At 41.7% G+C, this 27,500-nt stretch overlaps 1 protein-coding gene across 3 annotated transcripts in view; it reads right to left on the bottom strand.

Annotated features, from left to right (window-relative positions):
- The window catches only part of kcnab1a (potassium voltage-gated channel subfamily A regulatory beta subunit 1a), a 121,115-nt gene that overhangs the window by 21,321 nt on the left and 72,294 nt on the right, over window positions 1-27,500 (bottom strand). For all 3 annotated transcript variants that reach the window (XM_083773983.1, XM_083773984.1, XM_083773985.1), the window contains exons 2-3: window positions 12,786-12,829; window positions 2,971-3,008 (exon numbers count right to left, since the gene is read on the bottom strand). In XM_083773983.1, coding sequence (XP_083630109.1) covers window positions 2,971-3,008; window positions 12,786-12,829 — 82 coding nt within the window. The remainder of the gene's footprint in view (window positions 1-2,970; window positions 3,009-12,785; window positions 12,830-27,500) is intronic.

The raw sequence follows: 27,500 nt of genomic DNA, 5'->3' as shown, positions 1-27,500 counted from the left end.
TGAAAAGCTGGGCATAGGATGGGCTAAGGTTTGGTGATGCTCTGTATATTGAAAAGCTGGGCATAGGATGGGCTAAGGTTTGGTGATGCTCTGTATATTGTCTGAATCAACTTTGTTTGTTTACGTATTAATAGAGTGACTTTGAGAGCTGTTTCATCATACAATGCAAGTTAACGTACTAATAGTGACTTTAAGAGCTGTTTCATCATACAATGCAAGTTAATGAGTTAATAATTTACATACAATGCAAGTTAATGAGTTAATAATTTACATACAATGCAAGTTAATGAGTTAATAATTTACATACAATGCAAGTTAATGAGTTAATTTACATACAATGCAAGTTAATGAGTTAATCATTTTGAATTATCAATGTCTAATCACTAGACAGCAATTATTTTAGATTTCTTGTCCACATTTGGAGTTACATCATGGCAATTAACTACACAGCTCAAACCTCTACCAAAGTGGTCTTACACTTTAAGTACAGTACTATACAGTAAATTTACTTAGTTACTTTCCACCACTGACAAATGGACCCAAAAGGAACCGGTGTGTGGTACAGTATTTTAGCTCTATAATAGAACACTCACGTTAAGTTTAGTGGCAGTACAGCCTCAGGATAGTGGCTCTGTACAGTGCACATGCACTCTCTGGGTAAATTTACTACATGAGTGCGTGCGTGCGTGCATTTGTGTGTGGCGTGTGTACTTAACTGCACATTAATGTTATCGTTGCTTTCGGGGTAGAAACCTTGCATCTCCATTTACCTCTTTCCTTGCCAACCGCCATCAGACTAATAATACATACTCTCCCTCAATGGTCCTGTGTCTGCCCGGGTCTTGTTGTGATTATGTCCATCTGTGTCTGATGTTTCTGTCTGTCTGGTTGATTCATTATTTCTACCACAATACGCATACATTTCTCATCTCATTCCAACATTTTTTTTTCTTTTCTTTTTTCCGTAAATTAATGAATGCCCTACTTCATCAAACTTCAAAGCTCACAACGCGTCCTCACTGAAACCTGACATACAACAGGCCCGTTTTTATTAGCGATCGACCTATAGTCATGATTGATGATATAGTCTTAAATGCCACCACTCTAAGCCAATAGGAGTCTGAACCACTCGTGTAGCCAATCACGTAGTAGCGACCTAGTCATGATTGGCTGCCTCCTAAGCACTGCCCTGCACCGTAGCCACTCTAGACCGCAGCTCGAAGCGACAACAGCTGCTAATGTTAAGAGTTAACTGCATGGACACAACAAAACACAGTGATTGAACCACGAACAGAACGTCAGAAACAAACGCAAACAACGGCCGTGAGGTTGTGACACAGAAACAAACATTTGAACGAAACAAAAATAATAACAGTAATAACAATATATATAATTTGGGCAGCGGTGGCCTAAGGGTTAGAGGAGCGCCCTTGTTGCCGAAAGGTTGCCGGTTCGATTCCCCGGACGGGTAGGAAAAATCTGGGGGACGGGACGGGACGCAGACAGTGCTTGTTTCACCTGACAAATATGACTATGTCATAATTTCTAGTTATAAAGAAAGTGAGCGGCGCCTCCTATATCATGATGATAATGTATGATGTTGAGAACGTCATCATACATCATATTCCGTGCTCAGCCAATCAGCTGAGCACGTATACATACATACATAGAGTACAGTACATACACACAAAGCTGTGCATTGAAGTGGCTGCACTGCTCAAAAAATAAATAATGAAACGTTTTTGGAAAATCCAAGGTTTCCACCCGACAGAGACGAGTGTGTTTGTGTGATTGTGTCCAGCAGTCACATCAGAGCACATTACATCTCAGTGAAGTGAGAGGGAAGAGGCACAGACAGTGGCCTGACCCAGCAGCACGATGACCCCTGTCTGTACCATGCACATCACCACAGCCCAGTGGTCAGCCTCAACCTGGCCGGGGGCCACTGGTGGCCTAGTGGGCTGCAAGGGTATTGCCATAGAGTTATAATATATAACTAAAACGCAGATGAGGAGCGACAGCCACACCCCCTGCTATTCATTTCAATGGAAGTTGCTCAGTGGGGTTTTGAAAGACCCGGAAGACTGACAAAGTCTTCCAGGTAGTACCCTCGAGCGTTGATATGATTGGTTGGCTCCTATGATATTGTGGTACCTCTACGTCACGTCCTGCGTCACAAATTAATTCATGAATTTAACCTGCAGGGCCCAGCGGCGAGCTCTTCTGCTCCTGCATGTATGTCGCCCGCCTGCAGTTCCACTTCTGACCACGGTGGCTTCAACATTGCCCAGCCGTTCTGGGAGCTTGAGTATTGCAATTGAGCCCTGTTAATTAAGTCTCTCTCTCTCTCTCTCTATATATATATATATATATATATATCCGAAAAACACGCTCGATGTGCGGGACATTTAGTTCCATTGTTGATTGATCATTGTATCCTATATTAAAATTGGCTAATGGAGGGCGTGCAGGCGGGTGGACCTATGTCTCAGACATAGCCATGTCACATGGCCATATATGGTCATAAACTGATGACAGATACAGAGATCTCCATATATCCCGGCTCCTCCTGTCTATATGTCGAAGTGTCCTTGGGCAAGACAATGAATCACAAATTGCTCCCGATGTGCTGGTTGGTACCTTGCATGGCTTCCAATGCAATCGGTGTATAAATGTGTGTGTGAATGGGTGAATGAAATGCACTATGTATTTGTAAAGCACCTTGGATAAAGGCGCTATATAAATGCACCATTTACCATATAGGGACATATAAGTCAGTGCAACATATAAACTTTTCCAGAAATGTCCCTGGAAGACACCAAAATCTTTTCTGTGTCTCGAGCTGAAAAGATTTGAGAACCCCTGATCACGAGAGTTTCCTGAACTAGTGGACATTAGTTGTTGTAGTATGTGAGTGTGATTCAATACAGGCATGCAGTGGACATGAAAGACAACAAAATTACTTCATACCTCATCTGTAATCTGTCCCCCAAATGTCACCCACGTACCTGCAAGAAGAAAGTGAGAGGGAGACATTCATGTTAGTGACCCGGAGAAATCAGTGAAATGGAACATGAATCAATGTTGTTCCTCTTGTTTTATTTAAAATTGATTCATTGATTTGACATCTTTATTGACAAAAATTGATACAACTATTTGTAAATATCTGCCAAAAGTATAAAATACTGTGTATTTCCATTGTGGTCCTTTGAGAGTGTTCTCAAAGGACTACAAAACCTCACTAAAAATGCTGGGACAACGCTCCCCACATCCCAAACTCTTCTCCCTTCTGGTCCCCAAAACAATGGAATGCACTTCCCATTGCAATCAGAACTGCAGACTCAGTCTGAAGACCCACGTACCTCTTCAGACTCCATCTTATCCCATAGCACTTGCCGTAGCACTTGCCCTAGCCTCGACGTGTGAATATATGTGTCCATTAATTTCTACTTGACAACAACATTTCCCCTCTTCACACAGCGAAAACTGTCACAGAGAATACATATCTAACCAGATGTTAAAGGTCCATTTGGTTAGATTTCAACACTTTCAGGTGCTGAGATCTGACAGAGGTCATCCAAGCCAACAGTATCAAATGCCTTTGTTAACAACAAGTGCTGTTGCTGTTATAGTATGTGGACTGGTCTGGACCCTGATTGTTGAGGTAGGATACTGTATGTCTTTGCATCCATCCAGGAAGGCACATGACTGAGAGCTGGCTAAGGATTCAACAATCTTAGCTAAGCTGCAGTTTTCCATATAGCGGGAATTGTGCCAGAGAGGTAAATGTTAGATTAAATGTGTGAGTGAGCAAGCAGGGAGCCAATTAAATGTGCACTAAGATGCAGGAGAGATACAGATCAATATATTCCTCGCCCTTGGACTTCTTAGAGCAAAGTTGTGTGAGTGCATTAAAATACTTCGTTATGGGTTAATTGAAACCGAGTCACAGCATGACCTGAGGGTCAAAAAGATCTCCAATCATACATAATGGTTGTTAAAAGCCTCACGTATATCAGCTTTGTTTAAAAAGGTTATTGGACCCTTGCAGGTTTGTAACTGTGAAAGAATTATGGGTGTCCTTGAAATTAAAAAGTTTTGAGAACCACTGAAGACTAGACAGTCAGGGACAGCATTGAAGAACAACATCTTATGAGTGTCGCTTCAAGATGCGACGTGGTGTTGTAGATACAAGTACATACAAGTATGAATCAGGCTCATTCCTGTCCTCCTGTTTCATCTGCATGTACTGTATACATGGTGTACATCCACACCAAGCTAGACAGGAACGCCCACAAATGTCACATCCGGTTTTAGCCCGGGGTAAACAAAATGGTCTTCCCCATAGAGTTATAATAGCGCACGATCCTTTGGATCACTTTTAGAGCGATTTGTTGGATGATAGAAATATTGACAGCCAATAAAAATCCATCAGAAGGACATCTGGAACACTCGCCCTCGGAAAGTTGACTTATTACGTATACGAGACGATTTAGCTATAGTTCACATGGCGCTCGTCTGTCATGGCGGAACTTAAACCTGTTTTATGCACTTTTCCCATTTAGAACGTTAACGTCTACATACATTTTAAATATAAGAGCTACGTATGTTACAATCCTCCTCGGGTGGGTAAAAGTACCCATATCTTCCGCATTGTTCAATAAAAAGAGTTTTAATCCGATCGGTGGCCATTTTATCAGAGTTATAATGCACCAGCCGATAGGGGCGCATAGTTGAAAGCGCATGGACAAAAACTGATTAAACATTGCTTTTTATTGAACAATACGGAAGATACCGGTACTTATTCCTGCCCTAGCAGAATTGTATGGCCCTGAGGTGAGCACTTTATATTTGTAATCTGAACATTTGTGTAGGCGTAAACCGCCGTAAGGACTGTACATGGAGAATGTGCGTAAAACACTTCAGTCCAGGCCAACCATGAGCTCACAGCGCGTTGCGACCTACGGTTGCGACGCGTTGTGAGTTTGTAGATTCATGGTTTATGCTGGGGACCTGGGGTTCAAGTGGTTTATAGTCAGAGTATCCTTATCTCTTTATACTTTATTGCATGCGTCAAGTTGCACAAGCATAACCGCCACTGAAATCGGACATCAATCTCCCTCTCCCTCCATGTTACAAAACATTGTGCGGTGCAGCGTTTACTCGCCTAGTAGAGACACTCTATAGATATGATCACTTAGACTTAACGTAATATCAAAAACCAACAGCCATTAAGTCATCAATAATGTTTATAGAACACATTGTAGTGAAGTAGTTTAGAGACAGTTGGAACCATTTCGTTGTGTGGTCGAAACGAATGTTTTCGGTAGCCTACTTGGAATTCACTAAAACATGTTCTATAAACATCATTGATGAATTAATGGCTTTTTAAAATGTATATATGATAAGTTTGTATGACCAAAAGCATGTTCCAAAGTATTGGTTAAATGTTAAAATATTGAACCACTTTCAACAAGTTCCTATTTTGTCATTCTGGGTGATTATTATTTATTTGGAGAGTATGACCAGCTACAGTAAATACATGGCACAAGCTGTTAAAATGATGCCGGAATTGGCCTATAACATAACACAGGCACAAAGGGTTTGTGTGGTGAGATACAGTAATTTGTTAATCTCATTCAAGACAATCAGGAAGTCATTTCTAATCTAGTTTAAATATCATATTAAACTTGATTTGACCACTGGTGGTCCGTGGAGGTATTGCATGTGGTCCCTGACCATGCATTTATTAATGTAGGATTTGTTGATTTGTTTTAAATGTTCTTTCCAATAGAAACCGTGAACTGAATGACCTGGTGACCTGTGATGAGTCCATCCATGTAGTTGGAGTTCAAGAAAGTGCAGCGGATTGTCTGGTTGAGTCATTATTATTAGGACATTTTACCAGTAGTAGTCAACGGTTGAGTGGGATGTATACACATGGGATGCATAGCAAGCGTTAACTTACAAAAGCACAAATCTTAGCCCATATCCCCACCCAACACAACAGAGGTCCCCAGGTTGATTCTAACGCCAGGGCTCCACTGGGCGCGTCTGCGGCGCGTCTGCGGCGCGTCTGCGGCGCGTCTGCGGCGCGTCTGCGGCGCGTCTCCGTCAGCGTCGGGAATGTGCCCTTTTAATCAATGGAGGGTAGCTCCACTGCCCGCGTTGCGTCGCGTCTCCGTCACCATAAAATTTAACCGGTTCGTTTTTTGACGCACGCACGCGTGACGCACGCGTGACGCAACGCGCCCAGTGGAGCCCTGGCGTAAGTCAGGGTGGTGGTCCCTGGTTCACAATCAGTTGAAAACCCCTGGTCTAGTGCTATATTATATTTTATACAATTATAAATCATAAAAATGAAAACTTCAAATATATTTTTCAGTTCAATTTGGCAGAGATATTTTCTGCGTATAAATATTGCATCTCGCACTTTAATATTATTTTCCCAACACCCTGGGTGTACGCGAAGGGAAACAGGAGAGGCAGTTTGCCAACTGTTGGCTATAATGACATCATCACTGGTCCAAGAAGGTCTCATTATTCCATTCCATTCACTCCACTGAGGTTTACCACACAGATGCCAGCTGCAGGATGATTGAAGCATTACGATATTACTTTAATTTAATTGCCGTGAGGTGGGAGAACTGCATTTCCCAAGATGCATCATCAGCAGGCTTTGTGGTCTCTTATGCATGTCCATCAGGGATGGTATGCCTATGTGAAGTAAGTAATAAGCCCGAATATACTGTTAGATTGGTGGTCAGATTAATCACAGAGGACCATGTCCGGTCATGTCTGTGAGCTTCGCAGCGAGGAGAATCGTGATGATGATAAGAACACCTGTGTCATGATGAGAGAGCTGCTCTCCAACGACAGACTCATTTCCTGCTCGATGGTAATCACGCCCTCGCTAGCACTGGTTCTAAATCATAAACATAGAAAAACCCTGAGTGATTCAGGTCCAATTTACACTCGGAGTACTTCACCCATTCTCAACCGTTTCCTCATATACTGTAATTGGTCCTCACCAATGCTCATTATAAAATATGGTACCATTTTTGTCTACTCACTCTGTGTCTCAGAGGAGGCCTGTGGACAGTCCAGACTTTCATCATCACTGGGGAATGCAAATAGAAACGGAAGGCTTTCTATCTCTTGAAAGTTAGCATGCTATAATAGAAGCCACTGCCTTAAACAAAAACATTGAAATCTTGTTTGAAATGGCCAAACTTGCCTACTGATCATGTCACTGGTTGGCGGGTTTCTGAACTGTCCACAGGCCTCCTCTGAGATGAGTAGACAAAAATGGTACTATCATACTATAATGAGCATTGGTGAATAGCAATTTCACGAAGATAAGGTTAAAAATGGGTGAGGTTTGAATGAACTCTCAGGTTTTTACAATATAACTTTGATAGTAATGATGAATGCGGATGGACTGATTGAAGGCAGAAACTTTTAAACTTTAAAAAGCTGACCACAAGAGGGGGTGCTTTAAGCACAGAATATTGGCATATTCAGTGCTCAAAGTATCACCTCTGGCAGTCAGCAGGGATTATATAGAACCATACAGGTTTTTGGGACAGAATGTCCTCTACACACTATCGATAGGAAGGATTATGAGGAGGCAGATGGAGCCGTGCGATAGAGATAAAATAAACACTTTGAGGAGGAGAGTTAGGGTGGCTGGGTGGGTGCGTCTGAGCACGAAAACAGCATGCTTGTTTTTCACCACCTGTGCGCAACCAGGTGTGCCAGTACAGTACAGTACAGTAGAGGGTACAGTAGAGGGACCCCCACACGGTAACTCTGTCATTTCTCAACCGTATCGGACGTGAAAGACCTAATTAAAGTTTGAATTTCCAATTTATTAATGTAGCGGTTGTTGGGTATTCAATGAGTGTACAATAAATGAGATGAACAACACAAAAGAATGAATTAGGGCGCAGAAACGCAGGCAACATTTTAAAATGTTGAGAACCTCAATCATATAGAGAACCCCCCCCCCCCCCCCCCCCCCCAAAAAAGTTGAAAAACAAATGAGAATATGGTACAATCTCATTCAGTACAGTGGGGGCGATGGCATTGAACCACAAATAGAAATATAATTAAAATAGACATTAATCATCGCCATTACGTGGTGCGTTTAGATGTGTCATACTGATGTGGCTGTGGACTGGGAACATATAGATAAAAACATACACTTTGAGATTTTAATTTCCTTTTTCATCATCAGACACTCTCGTTTCTTAGTTGTTGTTAAAGGGGCATACCACTCATCAAAAGAATCATTAACATGGTGAATCACATCTTGATGATGTCATCAAGATGTGATTCACCATGTTAATGAATCTTTTCAGACCTCCAGTTCTAGGAAACACAGAATGGGGGGACTTTTTTATTTGATTTCCATACAACAGCTCAAAGGTATATTAATGACATAGTAAAATGTTGAAAATGGGTGGTATGCCCCTTTAAGTGAGATGCATAATTGAGTGTGCATTGTAAAATCCTTAAGCAACCGAATGGTACATTTGTTTCCTTTCTACTCTCACTGAGTGACAGGTGTGTAGGGCAATAGAGCATATATTAAAAAGGTATCTTTGAAAAACAAAGAAAAGGTCATGCACACTGTCAGACAAAATGTTGCTCTTTATAAGGTCGACGTTTCGGTCACTTAGAGTCTAAGTGACCGAAACGTCGACCTTATAAAGAGGTCTAAGACCTTCATCAGGTCTGTCCTGATGAAACTTCGACCTGGTAAAGAGCAACATTTTGGCAAGTGTCTGACAGTGTGCAGGACCTTTTCTTTGTTTTTCAAAGATACGTTTTTTAATACTCTCACCGAGTAAAATGAACATTGAACATTATGGGTCATACAGTGTATAAATAGTGTAAAGTAACGTGTGTCCAGATGAGCACCCGAAGAGGCTTAGAAAGGAGAGAGGAGATCCACACAACGTTTTAAAAGCTCCCAAAATAATTTATTGACAACAGAGCAATAAATTATTTTGGGAGCTGTTTTTTTGCGGATCTCCTCTCTCCTTTCTCAGTATTTTTTGGGATCCTGCACCCTTTGCAATTTGTTGATGTGCGTGGTGCTCTTGACCAAACCCGAATAGGCCTCCCATCTGAATTCTATGCTGTGGACAAAAATAAGTGTATGAATGACTGCATAGAAGGGTTTGTACTATAAGTCTTCCCTTTAGATGAATTGGTGTGATATTGTGAACGAGAATTGAACCCACAACATGATCACGCTTGTGGGTCCCCAATCCATAACCCTTCATTCATTGGTTTAACACACACCGATACTGTGGAACATACGTAGTCCCACAGACCATATTCCATTCCTCTATATTGAATTTCCAAAATGTAACATCAGCCTGCTTCCCTTCATGAATATGAGATGGCGGGAACATATAAGTATCAAACCATCTGATAAGTGAAGTATCAAACCATCTGATAAGTGAAGTATCAAACCATCTGATAAGTGAAGTATCAAACCATCTGATAAGTGAAGTATCAAACCATCTGATAAGTGAAGTATCAAACCATCTGATAAGTGAAGTATCAAACCCCCACCATTGTACACAATACACATTAGAGCTGTTTAATCTTGGCGTCCCAATTTTAGGCATGTCATGGTGAAATAATTCAATTTTCAAAAATAAATTTTTACCTAGTTTTTTTTCATGTTGAAGTTGTTCCACAAGCTCAGTGTGTAGCATGTCTCGCATCACATCAATGTGAGCTTGTATGTAGATCTGCTATTTTCACATCTGCCGTATGACAAGTTGAATGATATAGGACTCAGTTAGTATTTTATTTTGCTGTACAGAGGTAAAGCCAACCACTCTATGCATTTATACTGCAGGTGTTTTCTAAACAATGCCATGGGAGAATGCAGCAATGCGGTGTGAGGGCAGTAAACATGCAGTAAACATGCAGTCTAACTTGACAGCTGGATTAGTATTGTTGGCGGGGGAGGGGGGGGGGGGGGGGGGGGTGAAACAGTGAGAATGAAAGTGAATGGACCACTGACTGAAGTGCTGATGTTTCACATTGTAGTGCAGATGCTGATGGAGGATTTTTGCCATGTTTGTTTACTTGCTGCCAATTAACAAAGAGGCACAAATGATGCACACGGAGACAGAAACATGTTGACCTGCACCTACTGTACATGAGCACGCTTGCACACACACACACACACACACACACACACACACACACACACACACACACGACTTTCCTTGTCTTAATTGGAATGAAGAGCTATGGTGGGGAAAATGTATTGACCATGCAGTTATGGGTCTTCAACTTGGCCCGGCGGTCAGTTCGTTTTCTGTATTTAGACAATAAGACAGTTCAAGTAACAGCCATAGATGGCCTGTAGTGGACACTCAGTTAGAGAGGTCATCAAATACACACTCAGCCATCTAATGAGTTCATCATTCCATCTCCATGGCCTGTAGTGGATGCTCAGTTAATGAGTTCATCATTCCATCTCCATGCCTCAGTTAATTGGCCATGAGCAAAGTCCAGCACTGGGATAACACTGTGCACTTTCAACTTGATTCATTGGCTTGGTTCATTGAGTTGGTCTGTTGGGATGCAGATGATTAAAGGGGGTTTCCATGGCGGTTTTCAGTTTCAGCCCTTTATAAGTTGAATGATGTGTTCCGATGTAGTTGTATGAATGGAGTGTCATCATGCAATATTAAATAGGCTGTCCTTGTTCCAGTGCATGGGATTGACTGAGTATACTGTGTGATAGTGTGTGTGACACAGTGAACATTAATATCTTTCAGATGCTCTTTGTGCTGAGCTAATGCTCAGTCAGCACAAAGAGCATTGTCTTTCAGTCAGTACATCACTATGATCACTCCCCCAGGACACTTTGCTGTCTCCAGTAATACTTGTACAATTGAACAGCAGAACAAAGTAATTTTGACCACACGACACATACTATAAAATGTTTTAAAAGATTTTGTCGAGAAATAGCTGATCTATCTGATATTTTCACTGCAGGACAATGGTATATGCTACAACAAAGTAGTATGATGGCTATTTTTACCTGTAATGACCGAACATAGGGATGCAGGTTTTAATGGGATAACATTCACATGTTTCTTTCAGACGCCTGGATGCCTGGCATTCTGTGCTGAAAAGAGAACATGAATGTCCCCTAATAATTTCTCTCATGGGTGGCGTTAACGTAAATTTGATTTCTTAAGTTTAGGGTTAGGGTAGTATTTGAACAAGGTGATTCAATTAATGGGCCATAAAACTTAAGTAACAAGCGTTTGAAAGTTGTATTTGTGTTGTACGGTAATTTTATAGGCTGTACGTCTCTCCCTGGCTATGGTTCAGACAACCAGCTAGGCAGGCAGTCGAATCGGGATTAAACACGATTATATTCAGTAAGCGTGAGCTTGAATCCCATTTAACGCCCACCACAGTGAAAGGGTTTCCTCAAAACAACCCACCATAAAACCCAACCTTCTGAATAATTGGTTAAGTGATCAGTTGCCAATGAGGCAAACTACTTGCTAATGCTAATGCTTCTTGGCCAGGGGCACACACACACGCACACGCGCGCACACACACACGGCTAAGGATAGACCATGGGGGACCCCATCAACAAGGTATAGGCCAGGGTTTAAGTAGACACAGGGGAGATGAATTAATGATCTAGCCTGTGCAGACAGTTCTGTGAAGAATGGAAGGACATACCTGCTCCCTTTGGAGAACTGCCAACCCAACAAGACTATAGACAAAGTTTCCTCTGTTCTTGTTTCTCAGTGTAAAGCTTTGCCCCAGCTTACAGTAATCAGCTGATATAGGTTGTAGTTTCACAGCACAGTGTGACAGGTAGACTCAATTCAACTCAATACGCTCTGACAAGGTGGATAATCGTCCATGTTACACAGGGTGATGTACATGTTAAATTCACCATGGTCATACACTGTAAGCTCGGAAAGAATTGTGCAGCTTGCAGGCACCAACAGATAATATTATTAATAAACTAACTAACGATCTGAACATCTATTTTGTAATTTCATCTTGAGGCTAACCATGACTTTTGCATGTCCACCTTGTAGTCAGAAGACTGAAATGGAGAGAATAAACCCTGTGTGATGCCAACAACTATTATAAGATGGTGGCATCTTGTCCTGAATGCTTGAACACTCTGTGGTGTTTAGACAATTACAAGCAAAGCAGGTTGCAAACGTTCATAATGATACACGATGCATGATCCTCCTGCATGCCTACAGTACAGGCAGAGGTTAGACTAGAGGATCTCTCCTCTGGCGAGGCTGAGTGTCAATGCTACACCTACACGCAAGCAATCACCTGCTCCCCCATATGTCTCTGTCTGCAATCCTTTTAATTTCAACACACTGCTGTTAAGTGTGCACATGCGGGCAAGATCTATAAACACTGGTGTGTATGGAGTATGGACTTCAAGTTTATTGTTGCATCACAAGTTTACAGGTGTAAAAGAGTGGGTGAAATGCTTTTTAGTACAAGCTGCTCCCAACATTTGTGGATATACACACAATTGTCCATGCACATCCACAATCTTACAAATAATTAAGCTTATGTGGAGATCAAAGTCAATATCAAAGTTGTCCGATTTGTCACACACGTTACCACAGTGAAATTTGTTCTCACATTTGACCCATCTCTTGGAGCGGTGAGCCGCAGCCGTGTACACAGCCGTGTGTGTGTGTGTGTGTGTGTGTGTGTGTGTGTAGCATACAGTATCAGTTACTCACCCAGTCCCAAGCAGGATACTCTAAGGCCAGACTTCCCAAGGTTCCTGCAGGAACACAGAGAAGAATCAGATAATGTAAGACATACTGTACATCTATTAAAAAAGCACACACACACACACACACACACACACACACACACACACACACACACACACACACACACACACACACACACACACACACACACACACACACACACACACACACACACACTCTTGCTGCTAGACTATTCTGCTTGGCTGTCTTGGGCTATGCTAAGGGCTTAACATTGGACGAAGGAACTGTTTCGAGGCCCACAGCAAACTGTTCTCTTATAGCGAGAATCATACCGCATACATCAAAAGAAAGCCCAACTTGTCCACTTCAAATCTTTTTTAAATCATGATTTTACCTATCATGATTTTATCTAACACCTGCTTTTGCCTTCACTCTGCTCGCTTGAAAAAACAGCAGAGATATGGAAGGTCAAAGTTGACAGACATTTCAGTTCAGTTTTTTTATATGAACACAAATTATATCCTATACATACCATACACCGAATGAAAGCCCTCAATGTCTACTTTTAGGAAGAAAACAATATACACGTTGATCCCATGTACAGTTTGTCAGTAATTGTTTATTGAATGCAGCTTAAAAATCACACCCCTGTGAAGTGAGCAGTGCAACAGTTGCACTGCTCACTTCACAGGGGTGTGATTTTTATTATTATTACAGTATTAGTTTTTTTCTTATGAAAGCAGAGAGTCTTCTGTTTCATACGGTATATAGTATGTACATGTCGCTATAGGCCTTATTTTGTGAATAATAGTTGTTCAGGTCCATGCCTTCTCTGAAGTTCTCTCTGGTGGCCGCAAGCTGCATTCAATAAACAATTACTGACAAACTGTACATGGGATCAATGTGTATATTGTTTTCCTCCTAAATTGACATTGAGGGCTTTCATTCGGTGTATGGTATGTATAGGAAATAATTTGTGTTCATTTGTATATCTGCCTGTCAATGTCTGTGACTAAATGGCTTTTGTATGAGCTAAAGAATGAGCATTATGGGACTGATGGAAAATATTGGGGCTATGTTACTACTGTTTTGTTTATTTTTTATGAAGATTATGATGATGACGGATCAAGACCCCCGGCGAGCAGATGGAACGATGCGAAGACGCATTGTCATTATTTATCCATCCATTATTTATCCATTGTCATTATTTATCCATCTGTGATCTGTCGCTGTGTACAGTGTATCGTTCCAACTTGGCTCGCCGAGGTTGTTGTTGACTTGTAAAGTCAGAACAGCGGCGCGTGCGTCTTGTAAATACATCATCATAACAAAATAACCGTTTCGTCCCTTGGCAATGAATGAAGAAAGGGAGACCAGACGTTAGATCCGTGCCGTGTCTATTATGGGAACAAGTCCGAGCATGTTCCGACAGAAACAGAGTCTACACAAAGACGCCTCCTCGCGAGCAAACAGGAGCCCTCCCTCCCTCCCCTGAGACATGCAGGGGGGGAGTGAGAAACAGCTCTGCCTAGCTAGATACGATCGGATGTCATGAAATGTGATCTGGCTAAGGGCTAGCTAGTAGCTACGCTCGCAATGGGGGCCGCCATTGTGTGATAGTGAGCATTTGAGCCCCTCCCGTCCTGAGTTTCAGGAAGGGAGGGGGAAGAGGCATATTTTTCTTTTTTTTGTGATCACGTGATCGGAGTGTTGTGCTACCATCCAATGCTAGTAGGTAAAGTGCTCGGTGTGTAGAAAGGCGATTGAAAGTTATCAATAAAAACATACAGTAGCGCTGGGAATCGAACCACGTGAATCTCCCGTTCCCGCAGAGAAACGGTTAATGGACACGTCGCAGACATACAGTAATGCATCCAACCACTATGCTCACCACACTCCAGCACTCACACACACCAACCTTTCCCCTCACCACTTGCTAATAACTGACATATCAAATAAACAGGGTGTAAGATATGCTGACAGCTAGCCAGTATGATAACAAAGGCATTGTTATTCATCCTAATAAGAAACCGATCTTTTATATCTGAGGTTGTATTATACCCTGTTATGGATAGCCGTCTGACAGCTTGACAGCGTTCCATCATTTCTCTGCCTCCGGAAAGCCAGATTCCATTTTCTCATCACTCTTGATAGGTATTGTGGCACTGGTACAGAGCCATGTGCGTGCGTGCGTGCGTGCGTGCGTGCATGCGTGCGTGCGTGCGTGCGTGCATGCATGCATGTAGTATGAACTATGAAGAAATATGTGTGAATAAAATGGTCTACTGCAGTTTATGTTCCACTAAAAGGGCAGGATAGAATAAATAACAATCTATCATATCATTGTATGAGGGAGCCGAGAGAGGGAGAGAGAGAGAGAGAGAGTGACACTGCAAGTACTACAGTATCTGTGCTGGCTGTCGATCTGTTCACGTGTGTTTGCTGTTTATCTCACCATGTAACATGATGTAACAATAACAATGGCACTCTAGAGTTGCAATAAGCATGGTCCTCTGTCTGCCAGAAACACTTACACTACCAAACCTGGGGCAAAGCATTGTGTTGGTGAGGCTTTTCATGTGATTGGCTACATAATGACAATACAATGACTTCTGATGACTACTGTAAGAGAGTATATTTTCCTGTGATTGAAAAGTTTTTGGATGTGGAATTGTTCAAAACTCAAATTCACACATTCATTCAGGTACTGTCATCAAATATATTTTAACAACCTTACATCAAAGTGGCAGAATTGACTGGTGGCTAGTGTGACTCTGCCCATCTTTTCGATTGGTTCACAAATCGCTTTTGAAATAATAATATGGATGAAGATGGGCTGTGTCCCTGCTTTAATGCAGAAATGGTGTACCTGGATTTATCTTATATAAACTCTTTTTATGATCATTCCACAATATCCTTTTAAATCAGTAAAGACTTGAACCTTTTTGGGGTGGTAAAATAGGCTACATCCACTTGTAAACATTTTATTTCCTGGGTGCTAAATGTACCAATCGGTTTTGGAATGAGAATTAGATGGATGTAAACCTATCCATAAAATAAATACTGCTTCTTTTCATGGTGAGATAAAGTGTACTGTAATAGTGAAAAACTTGATAGACTGCTTCTCAGACAGCAAAAGCAGGACAGACAGATAATTATTACGTGATGGTGATGACAGCACAGTGTCTGTGGATGACATTGATGCTGTACTTAAAAAAAAAGAAAAATTGCACTTTTTAAGGTTTTTAAGATGACCTGTGTGATGTAATTATCTTGATTATTGTGATAATTCAGATCACACACACACACACACACACACACACACACACACACACACACACACACACACACACACACACACACACACACACACACACACACACACACACACACACACACACACACACACACACACACACACACACACACACACACGAAATTCCCATACTTACACAACCTACATAACACAGACAGACGCACACAAGCACAATGCACAAATACTGTACTGAACTTTCATACACTAGATTTCAGAGTTTTGAACAGGTGTGACACTAAAACCATCACTACAATTCATCAGCTTGTAGGGAGCTGAAAGTAGAACAGATTTTTACAGCGTGTTACCCTGCTTGCACTGTTCTGCTCACAGTGCAACCATATCCATAACGTGTGTTCTTCAACTTGAATCCTAGAAATGTCTGATTGACTCAGACTCAGTATAAAAGGCAGCCAGATACGTATCATCATCATTTCTAAGTTTCCTGTATCGTTGTTAGTTCATGAAGTTTAAGTGTGCGGGTCACAACATAGGTACGGTTTAGAAAATAATATTTCAGATTTTAATAGTGCTTTCCTATGTACCTAAAAGTGTGTGTGTGTGTGTGTGTGTGTGTGTGTGTGTGTGTGAGTGTGTGTAGCATACAGTACGTATCAGTTACTCACCCAGTCCCAAGGGGGGGGGGGGGGGGTAACCACAAGAGGTGGTTTGAGGGCAGATGCTAATGTTCACATGTCTTGCTCAAGGAGGCAAACTTCTCTCTAGCCTTTCATCTATGGCCACCCTGACCACGAGGTCAGAGAGGTAGGAGGGAGCCAGGTTGTTGAAATCAATTGTTTGTTTGACCGGGAGCCAATGAAGGTCTTGGAGGACTGGCAAAAGGGCAGCTGAGTTCTGAACAGGACTTTAGTGGCGATGCCATGAAGGATAGCGTAGCAGTAGTCCAGCCAGGCAGGATGTAATAAAGTGTGAATTACGAACGCAATAAACTGTCTGAGTAATCAAGTGTGTCCTGAATCAAAACAAGCAGCAATGTGCTCCCTGAACAACATACTGCAGAACAGGAAATGTCTTCAAATATGAAAATATTGCCGGGCATTTGAAATGCAGAAAATTACAATGTGTGATGTTCACATTCAGATGGTGGTGAGATCATCCACTGACCAGGTGTAGATGCAACATCTGAAGAATGCCTTCTCTTCCAAACACGTTCATATAAATGAGATCCCTGGTCTACATTCTGTAGGTCTAGTCTGGCTTGTTCTTCATAGCTCTCCCTCTCTTGACGCGCGCACACACACACACACACACACACACACACACACACACACACACACACACACACACACACACACGAATGAATAATTGAAAAGGCTTTCACTGCGGTTGCAACTGATAGGGTCAGCTCTCTATATTGATTTAACAGTATCTCACACAGGTGTCACCAATAAGTCAACCTTTAGCCCACTACACATCCATTAATGATTTGCAACTGCTTCTCAAGATTAAATCAAATAATTTGTGTTAAAAACCATACTTAACAGGGAAAATCGATTTATGGCTGATGTACTACATTCTGACCTATAAAATATCATTCTCCACTAAAGGGCGTTTGAACATTATACTGAAACACAACCACCCTAAAGACTAATCATTGTGTATATTCCTGCACTATACCTGCATCGAGTGATCTTGGTACATAGAAGTTGATCTATTGAAGATCCTGACCTTCAATGTACATAATCTTTGTTTTGATTGTATCTCATGCCAATAAAGCCCTTTGAATTGAATTGAATTGAATTGAAAGTGTTATCTTACGCCACTCTTCCAAGCAATTCAAATACTGTCGCAGCCAAGACAAACTGAAAGCATAATAAGATATTAATTTTAATCCGGTTGTGCAGAACCATGACATGGTAAACAGTGTGTAAAATATTAAGATTCTAATAATATCTGCCAATTATGCAGAAACAAAAAAATATATGTTGTGAAACCAGTCCTGGGTCAACACTGTTGGTGACAGTCACACAAAGATGGGTCCAGAGTTTAACCCATTTTGGGCGGGAACCCCTTTTGGTGTTTTAAGCATTATGATATAATTTAGCTATTGAAAAATAGCAGATCTACAAGCTCATAGTGCGCGAGTGGCGCGCTACGAGCTTGTAGGTCTGCTATTTTTTAAAATTCGTGAAAATATTTATTTCAGAAAACTGGAGGATTTAGAATTTTTTTTTTTAATTTTGAGGTCAGGTCTCGGGCCTTTCACTGGGGAGTCTGCATGTTGTTCCCATGGGTTTCCCCCATATACTCTGGTTTCCTCTCCCACCTACAGACATGCATGATATGGACATGCATGTGTCTTGGTCAAGGTCAAGTGCACTGGCTTTAGAGCTGGAGCTGGTCTCCCTGGGTGCTGACCAGTGGCTGCCCACTGCTCCCTAGGAGGAGTCAAATGCCGGAGGAAGGATTTCCAATCCATTATGTATAAATGTATATAGGCCTTCACGGTAAACATGAATAAATATAAAAACACACAAATTAAATGATAATATCATGTTGAACCTTTTGATTAGGTGTTGTTATAACATGCCATTCACTCTGACTGTTCCCTCACGCATCAACAGAACATAAAAAGTCCTTTAGAACTACAATATAGCCTGCCTGTATACTTGCAGGTGTTTGCAATGTTTAGGATTTAGCACACTCCAAAAGGGCTGAGTCAGATTATACCATGGCAATTAACTGTGACGCTGTTGTTGTTCCCCAGCCTTGGCCATGAATGATGGTGACACAGGTCACAGGTGTGCTCTATTTCAATGCTAAAAAGGCTCAGACATGAGTAGAGCAGAGTGCACAAGTAGATCACCTGAACAAGCAAAAGACCATAAATAGATTGCACATTGGTGGTGCCATCCATAAACAGCCCTTTTGTTAATAGTTCATTTTAAGCTATACCCCTTGAAGATGAATTGGGGAATGTCTGGTTTTCCGTCCTGATGAGCATTCATAATGTATGCTCGGCATAGGATCTTTTTCTTACTCGCTCTATAAAAGATGCACGCCCGCCCGCCCGCACGCACCATCCATTCACCAATATTTAGTGAAGAGTGAATGCCCTGCTGCTGTGTACCTCACATGCCTCCCCAGCAGTGGAGCTATTTACAAAAGACGTCTTCATTGGCCTGATGAAACACACACAGTATCATAAGACTGTACAATGGAACCAAATGGACTAGTACAGCTCCATTTGGGTCCATATAGGGCTAAATTAACAGAGGATTTGACACTGTACCCCCCCCCCCCCGACCCTCTCTCTCTCTCTCTCTCTCTCTCTCTGAGGTGTGCATTCCATTTCGCATTGCAACCTACAGAATAGTGGTTAATGCACATATGGAGTTACAGTAACAGCCAGCAGAAATCAGACACTATTAAAGCAGTGGGTTGGTGCACTCAATGAGGCATGACTTGAGGCAGCAAATTGTCTTCTGGTTGGGTCTCCTTTATGTAAACTGTTAAATTTGCTAATGATATTTAGAATGGCCAGTGGGAAGCCATGTGACTTGACTGTGTGTGTCTGTGTGCGTGTGTGTGTGTGTGTGCATGTGTGTGTGTGTGTGTGTGTGTGTGTGTGTGTGTGTGTATTTCTTGAAAACATCATCTCTTGTTTTCTCTTAGTCAGGCGATCCCTCCCTCTCCCATCCATCTATATATAGCTGAAGGGGGGGGGGGGGGGGGGGGGTTCGCTATAGGGCGCCATAGGAGCTACAACCGGTGAAACAAAGTATAAATCCGATATTACCTTACTCGCATTTCGCCCTGTGCAAATCTCATTGTTTCAACAGGAGATCAATAATAATAATAATAATAATAATAATAAGTTCTGTACTACGTTGCTGTGCTTGTCAGTTGTCACTGTATATTTACATAATAGTCCTATACATGCATTTAACCCATCCTAAGTATGTGGGCGCTACGGGGAGCAGTGTGAGGGTCAGCGGGGACTTTCTGCTCTGTCCTATAGACCGCCTCTCTCTCACTACGGCCCTACCTATACGTAGAACCTACACTTGCCAAACAGCAGTTCAATTTACAATTCTCATTGTAAATTGAACAGCCCTCATATGGTTTACGGAAGAGTAACCAAATCACTTCACTTAAAGATTCCTCTCTGTATCTCACTCACATGCCTCCACTTCTTTCCACTACTAAACTACTCAGAGACCTCATTCAATCACCAAAAGCTCCTGACTGTGGGGAATAAATGTGAGGAGTCGTGCTCCATTTCTGTTCCTGTAACTGGAGTGTTCATTCAAGATTGAAGATGAATCACGAGAGTAAGATTATTTGGTTTTGGTTCATCAATATTGTAGTAACAATAACAATAGTCTTGGCCTTGGGGAAGTAGCAATGTTGCAGTCAGTGCCAGTGTCAGTTACTGCCAGTGGCCTTGATAGAGTGTACTGTATGTGAGCCAGAGTCCCATATTAGCTGTAATCTGACGGACTGTGTGTGTCCGGACAATGAACTGCTATTGACAGAAATAATGAGCGGACAGAGACATGCAATTTGTGCAAAAGTGCAGCGATTACATGGTGTGCTATGCGAGTGTTAACGTGTTATAATCATGATCTGTGCAAACTGATTCTCATTTCAGTGGCGCTAATGACTCTTGACTGTTGAGAATGGAGGAATCATGGTCCATAATGTTGAGAATGGAGGAATCATGGTCCATAAATGTCATTCCCATCATTTTATGGACAGATAATGTAAAGGATAAAGAGAGAAAACTAGAAAAAGTGCCCTTCTGGGCACAGGTCTCCACCAGGAGGATAGGAATGTTTAGGAGTAATATAAACATGTTTTTTGTTTGTTTGTTCCAATCTTTGCCAATCAGGATGGAATATGGGAAATGGTGCAGATCCGTGTTGATCGCACGCATGCACAATCCACCTGTTGGTGGCGCTATAACAGGCCAATGTGAAATGGGTGGGCTATATTCCTCAGCCTAGTAGGAAAGTGCGTGAAAGATTTCACGTCAAATTGCACGCTGCGTTCATGATTTGAGGCTTTTTGTTCAAAACAGGCCAATCCTGCAAAATTTAAAAGCCAATGTTAGCCAATTAGGATGGAATATGAAATATCATACACATCCGTCTTGAGCACATGACTATGGAGATACTGTGTAACGATTTGCGGGATTTTTGGACAAAATCCGGAGGAGTAATATCCAAAAATGTGTTTTACAAAATTCGGCCTCCTGGTGGCGCTCTAAAAGCCAGATGTGAACTAGAGAGACTGTGTACCAATTTGCGCGATGTTTGGACAAAATCTGTAGGTGTACTGTGCAAAAACCTGTTTTGCACAAAGCGGCCTCCTGGTGGCGCTATAACAGGCCGTTCTGGAAATTTTGGGGCAGAGGTTCATCGTTGGCATCCAGGGAGTGTGTGTGCAAAATTTGGCATCGACCGGGTTAACGGTGCCGGAGATTAGCTGCTCACGGACACACACACGGACGGACGGACGGACGGAGTGCAAAACATACTCTCCCCCCATGCCTTCGGCCTGGTGGAGACAATAAGAGGATAGAATAGATTGGTACTGCTCATGAGAACCATCATTGTTACATTTAGTAAAAAATTAAAATGTAATGCGTTTAAAAGCCCACAAATCTTTTGTACAGACTTTTGTTCAAGTGCAGATTTGTGTGAGCAGGTATATATTTCTGATGACTGATTAAGGACAAATTTGAAATTAGACTAATGATTTCAGTGAAAAATATGGTTGTCTGCTGAGTCTACAGTAGATCTGTCAAATGAGATAGGGATAAAACTGTCATCTGTCAACATGATCATCACAGACTGACTGACAGATTGAAAGATATTGTAATACAGACAGAAAGGCAGGCAGACAAACATGGAACATGAAACAGGCTCAGTATGAGGGGGAGCAGAGACAGAGAGCCAGATAGAATAAATAGAAAAATGCACCCCTTCCTTTCAAGCAAATTCATTGCCATGTATTGCTGATGCATTTTTAATGCAAATGCATAATGGTGCTTGAATTGTGAATGCAATGAAATGCATTGACTGGATACTGGCTATAATATGAAGCTTGTTTGAGGCACTGAAGAGGAGAGGGGCTGCAGGTACTAAAGGTAATATATTGAAATGAGCTCAGGCCTCCCCTCACCTGCGTTTCACGTGTTCCATTTCAATTACTGCCCTCCTGCTCCCAGCGACCCCTTGCCCTGCACCTATAGCACAGTATATCTATATGTACTGGATCTCCCAGCAATCAATTCTCTAATTGCTCTTCTCTATTCATGCTCTCGTCATCCATGTTTGCCATCTTGCCCTTTCGATTAGGTTGTGTCGGATAGTCTATCAACAGACTGTCATGAGGCTGTCTGTCATAAGACTGTCTATCAACAGACTATTAGTTTGAAGCTCCCTCTCTCCTCTCCTGTTCTCATCTTTGGCTATAACCCTTCCATTTTCTCACTGATCTTCTTAATCATACTTTACAGCAGAGCTGTATCGTGGATGATGAAGGAGTCATAGGACCCATCAGGGATAGCAGATAAACGCTAAATGGCTGCCTTCCTATAGCGCCTTCATCCCAAACACTTTACAATGTGCATTACAATGGCCCATTCGTATATGCACATTCATGCACACAGGGATGGCACAGGCAACCATGCAAGGCCTGCAGCCTGCTCCTCAGGAGCCGTTTGAGGTTCAGTTTCAATATATGCCATTCACAAGATTTCTCGTGTGACGAGAAGACGAGATTTATTTATTACTATTAATCCAGACTAGCCTCTTTCTCTTATATCTACCGAGTAGTATAACTTCCCCGTTGGTAGGCAACGCTGTCGCTTGCTTCCGCGGTGTGACGACAATTAAATGTTTTCCCTCTGTCCATTATAAGTGCGATATTTGCTGTGTGTGTGTGTGTGTGTGTGTGTGTGTGTCCATCTCTCTCCCAGTTTCCTGTACTGTGATCTATCAATAAAGGCAAAAAAGCCCCAAAAATATCTTTAAAAAACAAAAACTAAATCTGCGCACGTGAAGCCAGGGACTTGCAGAGAGTGTTAGAGGGGCAGGGGCTAAAATCCCGTAAGAGGACACTTTTGGACAAAAATATGCGGTGTACGACATGGATTTCTAAAGCAATTCTCCTGAATGCTGCCTTCCGGCATGGTATGGAAAGGAGTGCCATTTGTATTTCTTTCACTATAGTAAATGCTGCATTCGTGGTCTGGAAAGGGCGGTTGTTTTACAGACGGGTAAAATGGCAGGGGCTGAAGCCCCCTTTGATGTCTATGTGTGCATGTCCCTGCGTGAAGCAGATGACTGCCGACCACGTAGCTGTCCTTAACATTTAGATATCGTCGCTGTCAGGAAAAAACCTCTCATCTCCATATTCAAAAAGTTTTTTTGTTTTTGTTTTTGTTTTTATTTACTTATTGATCACACTACAGTACATGCAGCGTCACACAAAACATGCCACAGAACGACGCATTTTGATCTTGTAGATCTGTTAAAAGTATAACAGTTTTGGACATATGAGTTTTCCACCTGACAGAGACGATATGATGGCTGATATTCTTATCCAGAATAACTTGTATCTCAACACAATTAGAAGCAACCGACGCCAAGGAGTGTATGCTTCAGTCTTCATCCCCCACACCATCTCTGTTCAAACCACAGGTATAGAAATGTAAATGAAATAAACAACACAGAGCACCATTTGTTAACCATAGCGAGAGACCCTTGAAGTGTCTGTGTTGAGTTTTCAGATCTCAGCCCTGGGGCTCAATGCATGTGCATTTCTAAAGACACTTCTAGGTGAGCCTACGCACGCACGCACACACACTCGTAGTCTCACTCTCTCTCCCTGGGTGGGCGTTTTAAAGGACAAGAGCACTCAAGTATCAGCAGTACAATGCAGCCATGCTGTGCTCCGAGTGTATATCTATACAGTACAGCTACAGTGCAGTATAAGTGCACTTATACACAGACAAAGGCAGGGGTGGCTGTGCTTGTGGTCATACATGCTGTACACTCATGCACAGCAGTGGTGGAACGTAACTACTGTATGTACATTTACTTTAAGTGCTGTACTTAAGCACCATTTTGAGGAATTAGTATACTTTGCTTCATTAGTATTTCCAATTTCCAATACTTTTGCTTCTACCCCACTATACATCTCGATTGTTATACATTTGAAAACCTGAAATGGGACATTATGCATAATTAGTACTTTTACTTTTGGTACCTTTCGAAGTCAATACTTTAGTACTTTTACTAAAGTACATTTTGAATTCCGGTATATATTCAGAGTATATATCTACATTGCAGCACCACTGATGCACAGGATGCACAGAAACTCTCTGCTCACATGCGGCCTCTCTACTAGTTGCCCGAAGCAAGTGTGTGGGTGAGCAAGTCTGACGTTCAATCTACTAACATCATTGGTCTTCGTTTTCTAAACTGGCACCTTGAGAACAGAGCTCTTGTTCTCAAGGCATGCAGGTGAAGCATATACATTCTGGATTTAGCTTGCAAAATGCAATAATATCAAAGAAAGGGAGAGAGTGCAAAAAAGAGCTATGGGAGAAAAATAAGAGCATAATCAAGTCTCTCTCCCTCTCTCTCTGTCTCTCTCTCTCTCTCTGCATGCTAGAATCCCCCATTTTTTCCAATGGTGGGTAATATTTTCCATACTATATGCAATTGAATTACAGATAAACAAACCTGGTATCCATCCTCCTTCCACAATTTCATCATATCTGCGATAGCTTGCAGAACAAAGAAATACGTACTATTTCCCCTCCATTGCTGCAGGTCTATGGGGGATTTTAAACAATGGCAAACACCCTGGCCAGATCATTAGGATTCTGTTGGTTGAACCATTCAGGGATCAACATGAAATCACCTGAAAGAATCCCATTGTGTGTTGTGCATGCATGCATATGTGTGTGTGTGTGTGTGTGTGTGTGTGTGTGTGTGTGTGTGTGTGTGTGTGTAGAGTGATTGTTTATTGTTGTCCCATTCAGCATAGTGGAGACCGTTCTCCCTGAGGTCCATGCAAAAAACATCACAATACAAATCATAAATCATACAAAGTGCAATGTAGTGAATAAAATAAAATGAAATACAGTACACACTTAGTGTGCCTACGTGTGTGTGTGTGTGTGTGTGTGCGTGTGCATGCACATTATGGTGTGTGTGTGTGTGTGTGTGTGTGTGTGTGTGTGTGTGTGTGTGTGTGTGCGCGCGCGCGCGTGTGTGTGTGGCAATGGCTCTCAAATAGAAATGTTCCCTTTTTCATGTCAACAGCTTAAAATAAACGGAGGAAAGAAACACAAAGGCACGGTGCTGAAAGCTGATTTGCTTGAATGTTTTTTTGTTGCTGGGGAGCAATGCCATCCAATCTCTGCCTGACTGTGGAGATAAGTTGAAATGTGAACTGACTGAACATGCTGAAACCGCAGATATGGAATTCGGGGCCAGTACTGGCATCTATAAAGTGGATTCGGTAATGGGAAAAAAAAATCTCTGGTACGGTTCTGTAAAACAATTATGGCACAATCTCAAGAAAGCAAGGTCATTCATTCCGCTCGACACAGTAAAAGTTACTGTACCAGGTTAATATTGCAGGATACTGCACCAAGTGTCCTTGATCAATGTCGTATATCCCCTGTGTGCTCCATAAAATGCTGCTTCGGCACATTTAAGCTTTGTTTGGTATTCTGTGGTTGATATAAATCAATGAGTTTCTTCATTGCGTGGGTGAAGACAGAGCGCTTCTGTTCACACACGCACGCACGCACGCAGGCAAGGGACAGACAGAGACAAAGAGGTGGAGACACAGGACAAAAGACAGACGTGGAGAGACGAGCGATGATGGATGATGGATGAAGAAAGATGGGGTAGATGTACATATCATCACATATCGTCAAGAGAGACGATAACAAATAAATATTAGATTTGAAGATAAAAAGATAAGATGACTAGAGATTAGAAATCAGACAAACACAAACTGACAAAAGAGAATGCAGAGATGTGGATTATCAAATGCTTTATATAATGACGAATGAAAGCATCACTAATATTTGAAAACCTAAAAAGACACATGGCTTGTGATCCGAGCAGAGTGCTCGACACCAGTACTTGAGTAGTACAAATACGACCTGTTCAGATTTACTCCACTACAAGTAAAAGTAGCTCAGTCAAAATGTTACTTGAGTAAGAATAAAAAAGTACGTGCTTTTAAATATACTTAAGTACAACTTTAGTTTTTTTTCAACCAAGGTTCATGCTTTAGGTTGTTAGAAGATGAGTGTCATTTGCTGCTTTCTTTTGTTTTAGCGATTTTAGCTATTTTTGACAGGGAGGCGGGGGCATTCGAACATGGGGCTAAATATGTATTTTTTTACAACATTTTATAGCGATTGATTTATTATTTACTATAGTCCTACATACTAGACCCCATAAAATTACATCTGGCCACAAAAGATCACGGGATCTATTGGGTAGATCATGGGGGAGGTGAGAAACTCACATATTGACCCTACAACACACACATGGCTTTACATTCAGTAGATCCTGTGATATTGTGTGGCCAGATGTAATTTCCTGGGGTCTAGTCTAGGGACTATAGTAAATATTAATAAAGAAATCGCCGTAAAAAACGTAAAAATATATGCATTTAGCCCCATGTTCGAATGCCCCCGCCCCCCTGTCAAAAATAGCTGAAATTGCTAAAATGAAAGAAAGCAGCAAATTTACGCTCATCTTTTACTTTCTCTAATAACATAAAACATGAACCTTGGTTGAATTTTTTTTTAAGTTGTCCTTTATGTATTCAAGAGTAAAAGTAAATTCAGGCCTGGACTGGCCACTTGACGTACAGGGCATATGTGTGTATATATATGTGTGTGAGCCTCCACAGAGCAGTATCGGTGGTGGTGTGCCGGTCTGTGCCAAATGTCAGGGCTGAATTTTTCACCCAGTCCAGTACATTTCTTATATTTTACATCAACGAATTGCTGTAGTTTTTTCACAATTATTTTACAGGACCTTAATGTAACTCTTGTTTCAGAGAAGTAACTCTAAAACCACTGGTGTGCTTGCTTGTAGAACTACATTATACATCTTAGTATAACAGGAATATACTTTCCTTTTTTGATACAATACAGATAAAGATAAGAATTGATAGCGCTGATTGTCCGCTCTTAACAACAGTTTGAACACAGAGCGATAGTGGCTGGTGAGCGGCTAACATGAGAGAGCAGAAGTGGTGAAGAAAGAAAGTTTTTTTGGAGGGTTGACCTAAAATAAAGGTGCCAACTGTACCCAAAACTGGTTCCCAAACATTAAAAGTCCATAGACTTGGCTGCCACATGACATCATGTCTGAAAGCCAGACAAAACAGTC

This window comes from Protomyctophum parallelum, assembly GCF_964188405.1.
Source record: "Protomyctophum parallelum genome assembly, chromosome: 9".
In the NCBI taxonomy this organism is placed as follows: domain Eukaryota; kingdom Metazoa; phylum Chordata; class Actinopteri; order Myctophiformes; family Myctophidae; genus Protomyctophum; species Protomyctophum parallelum.
Note: the sequence above shows the minus strand (reverse complement) of the source record. Positions and strands in the feature narration are given on the sequence as shown.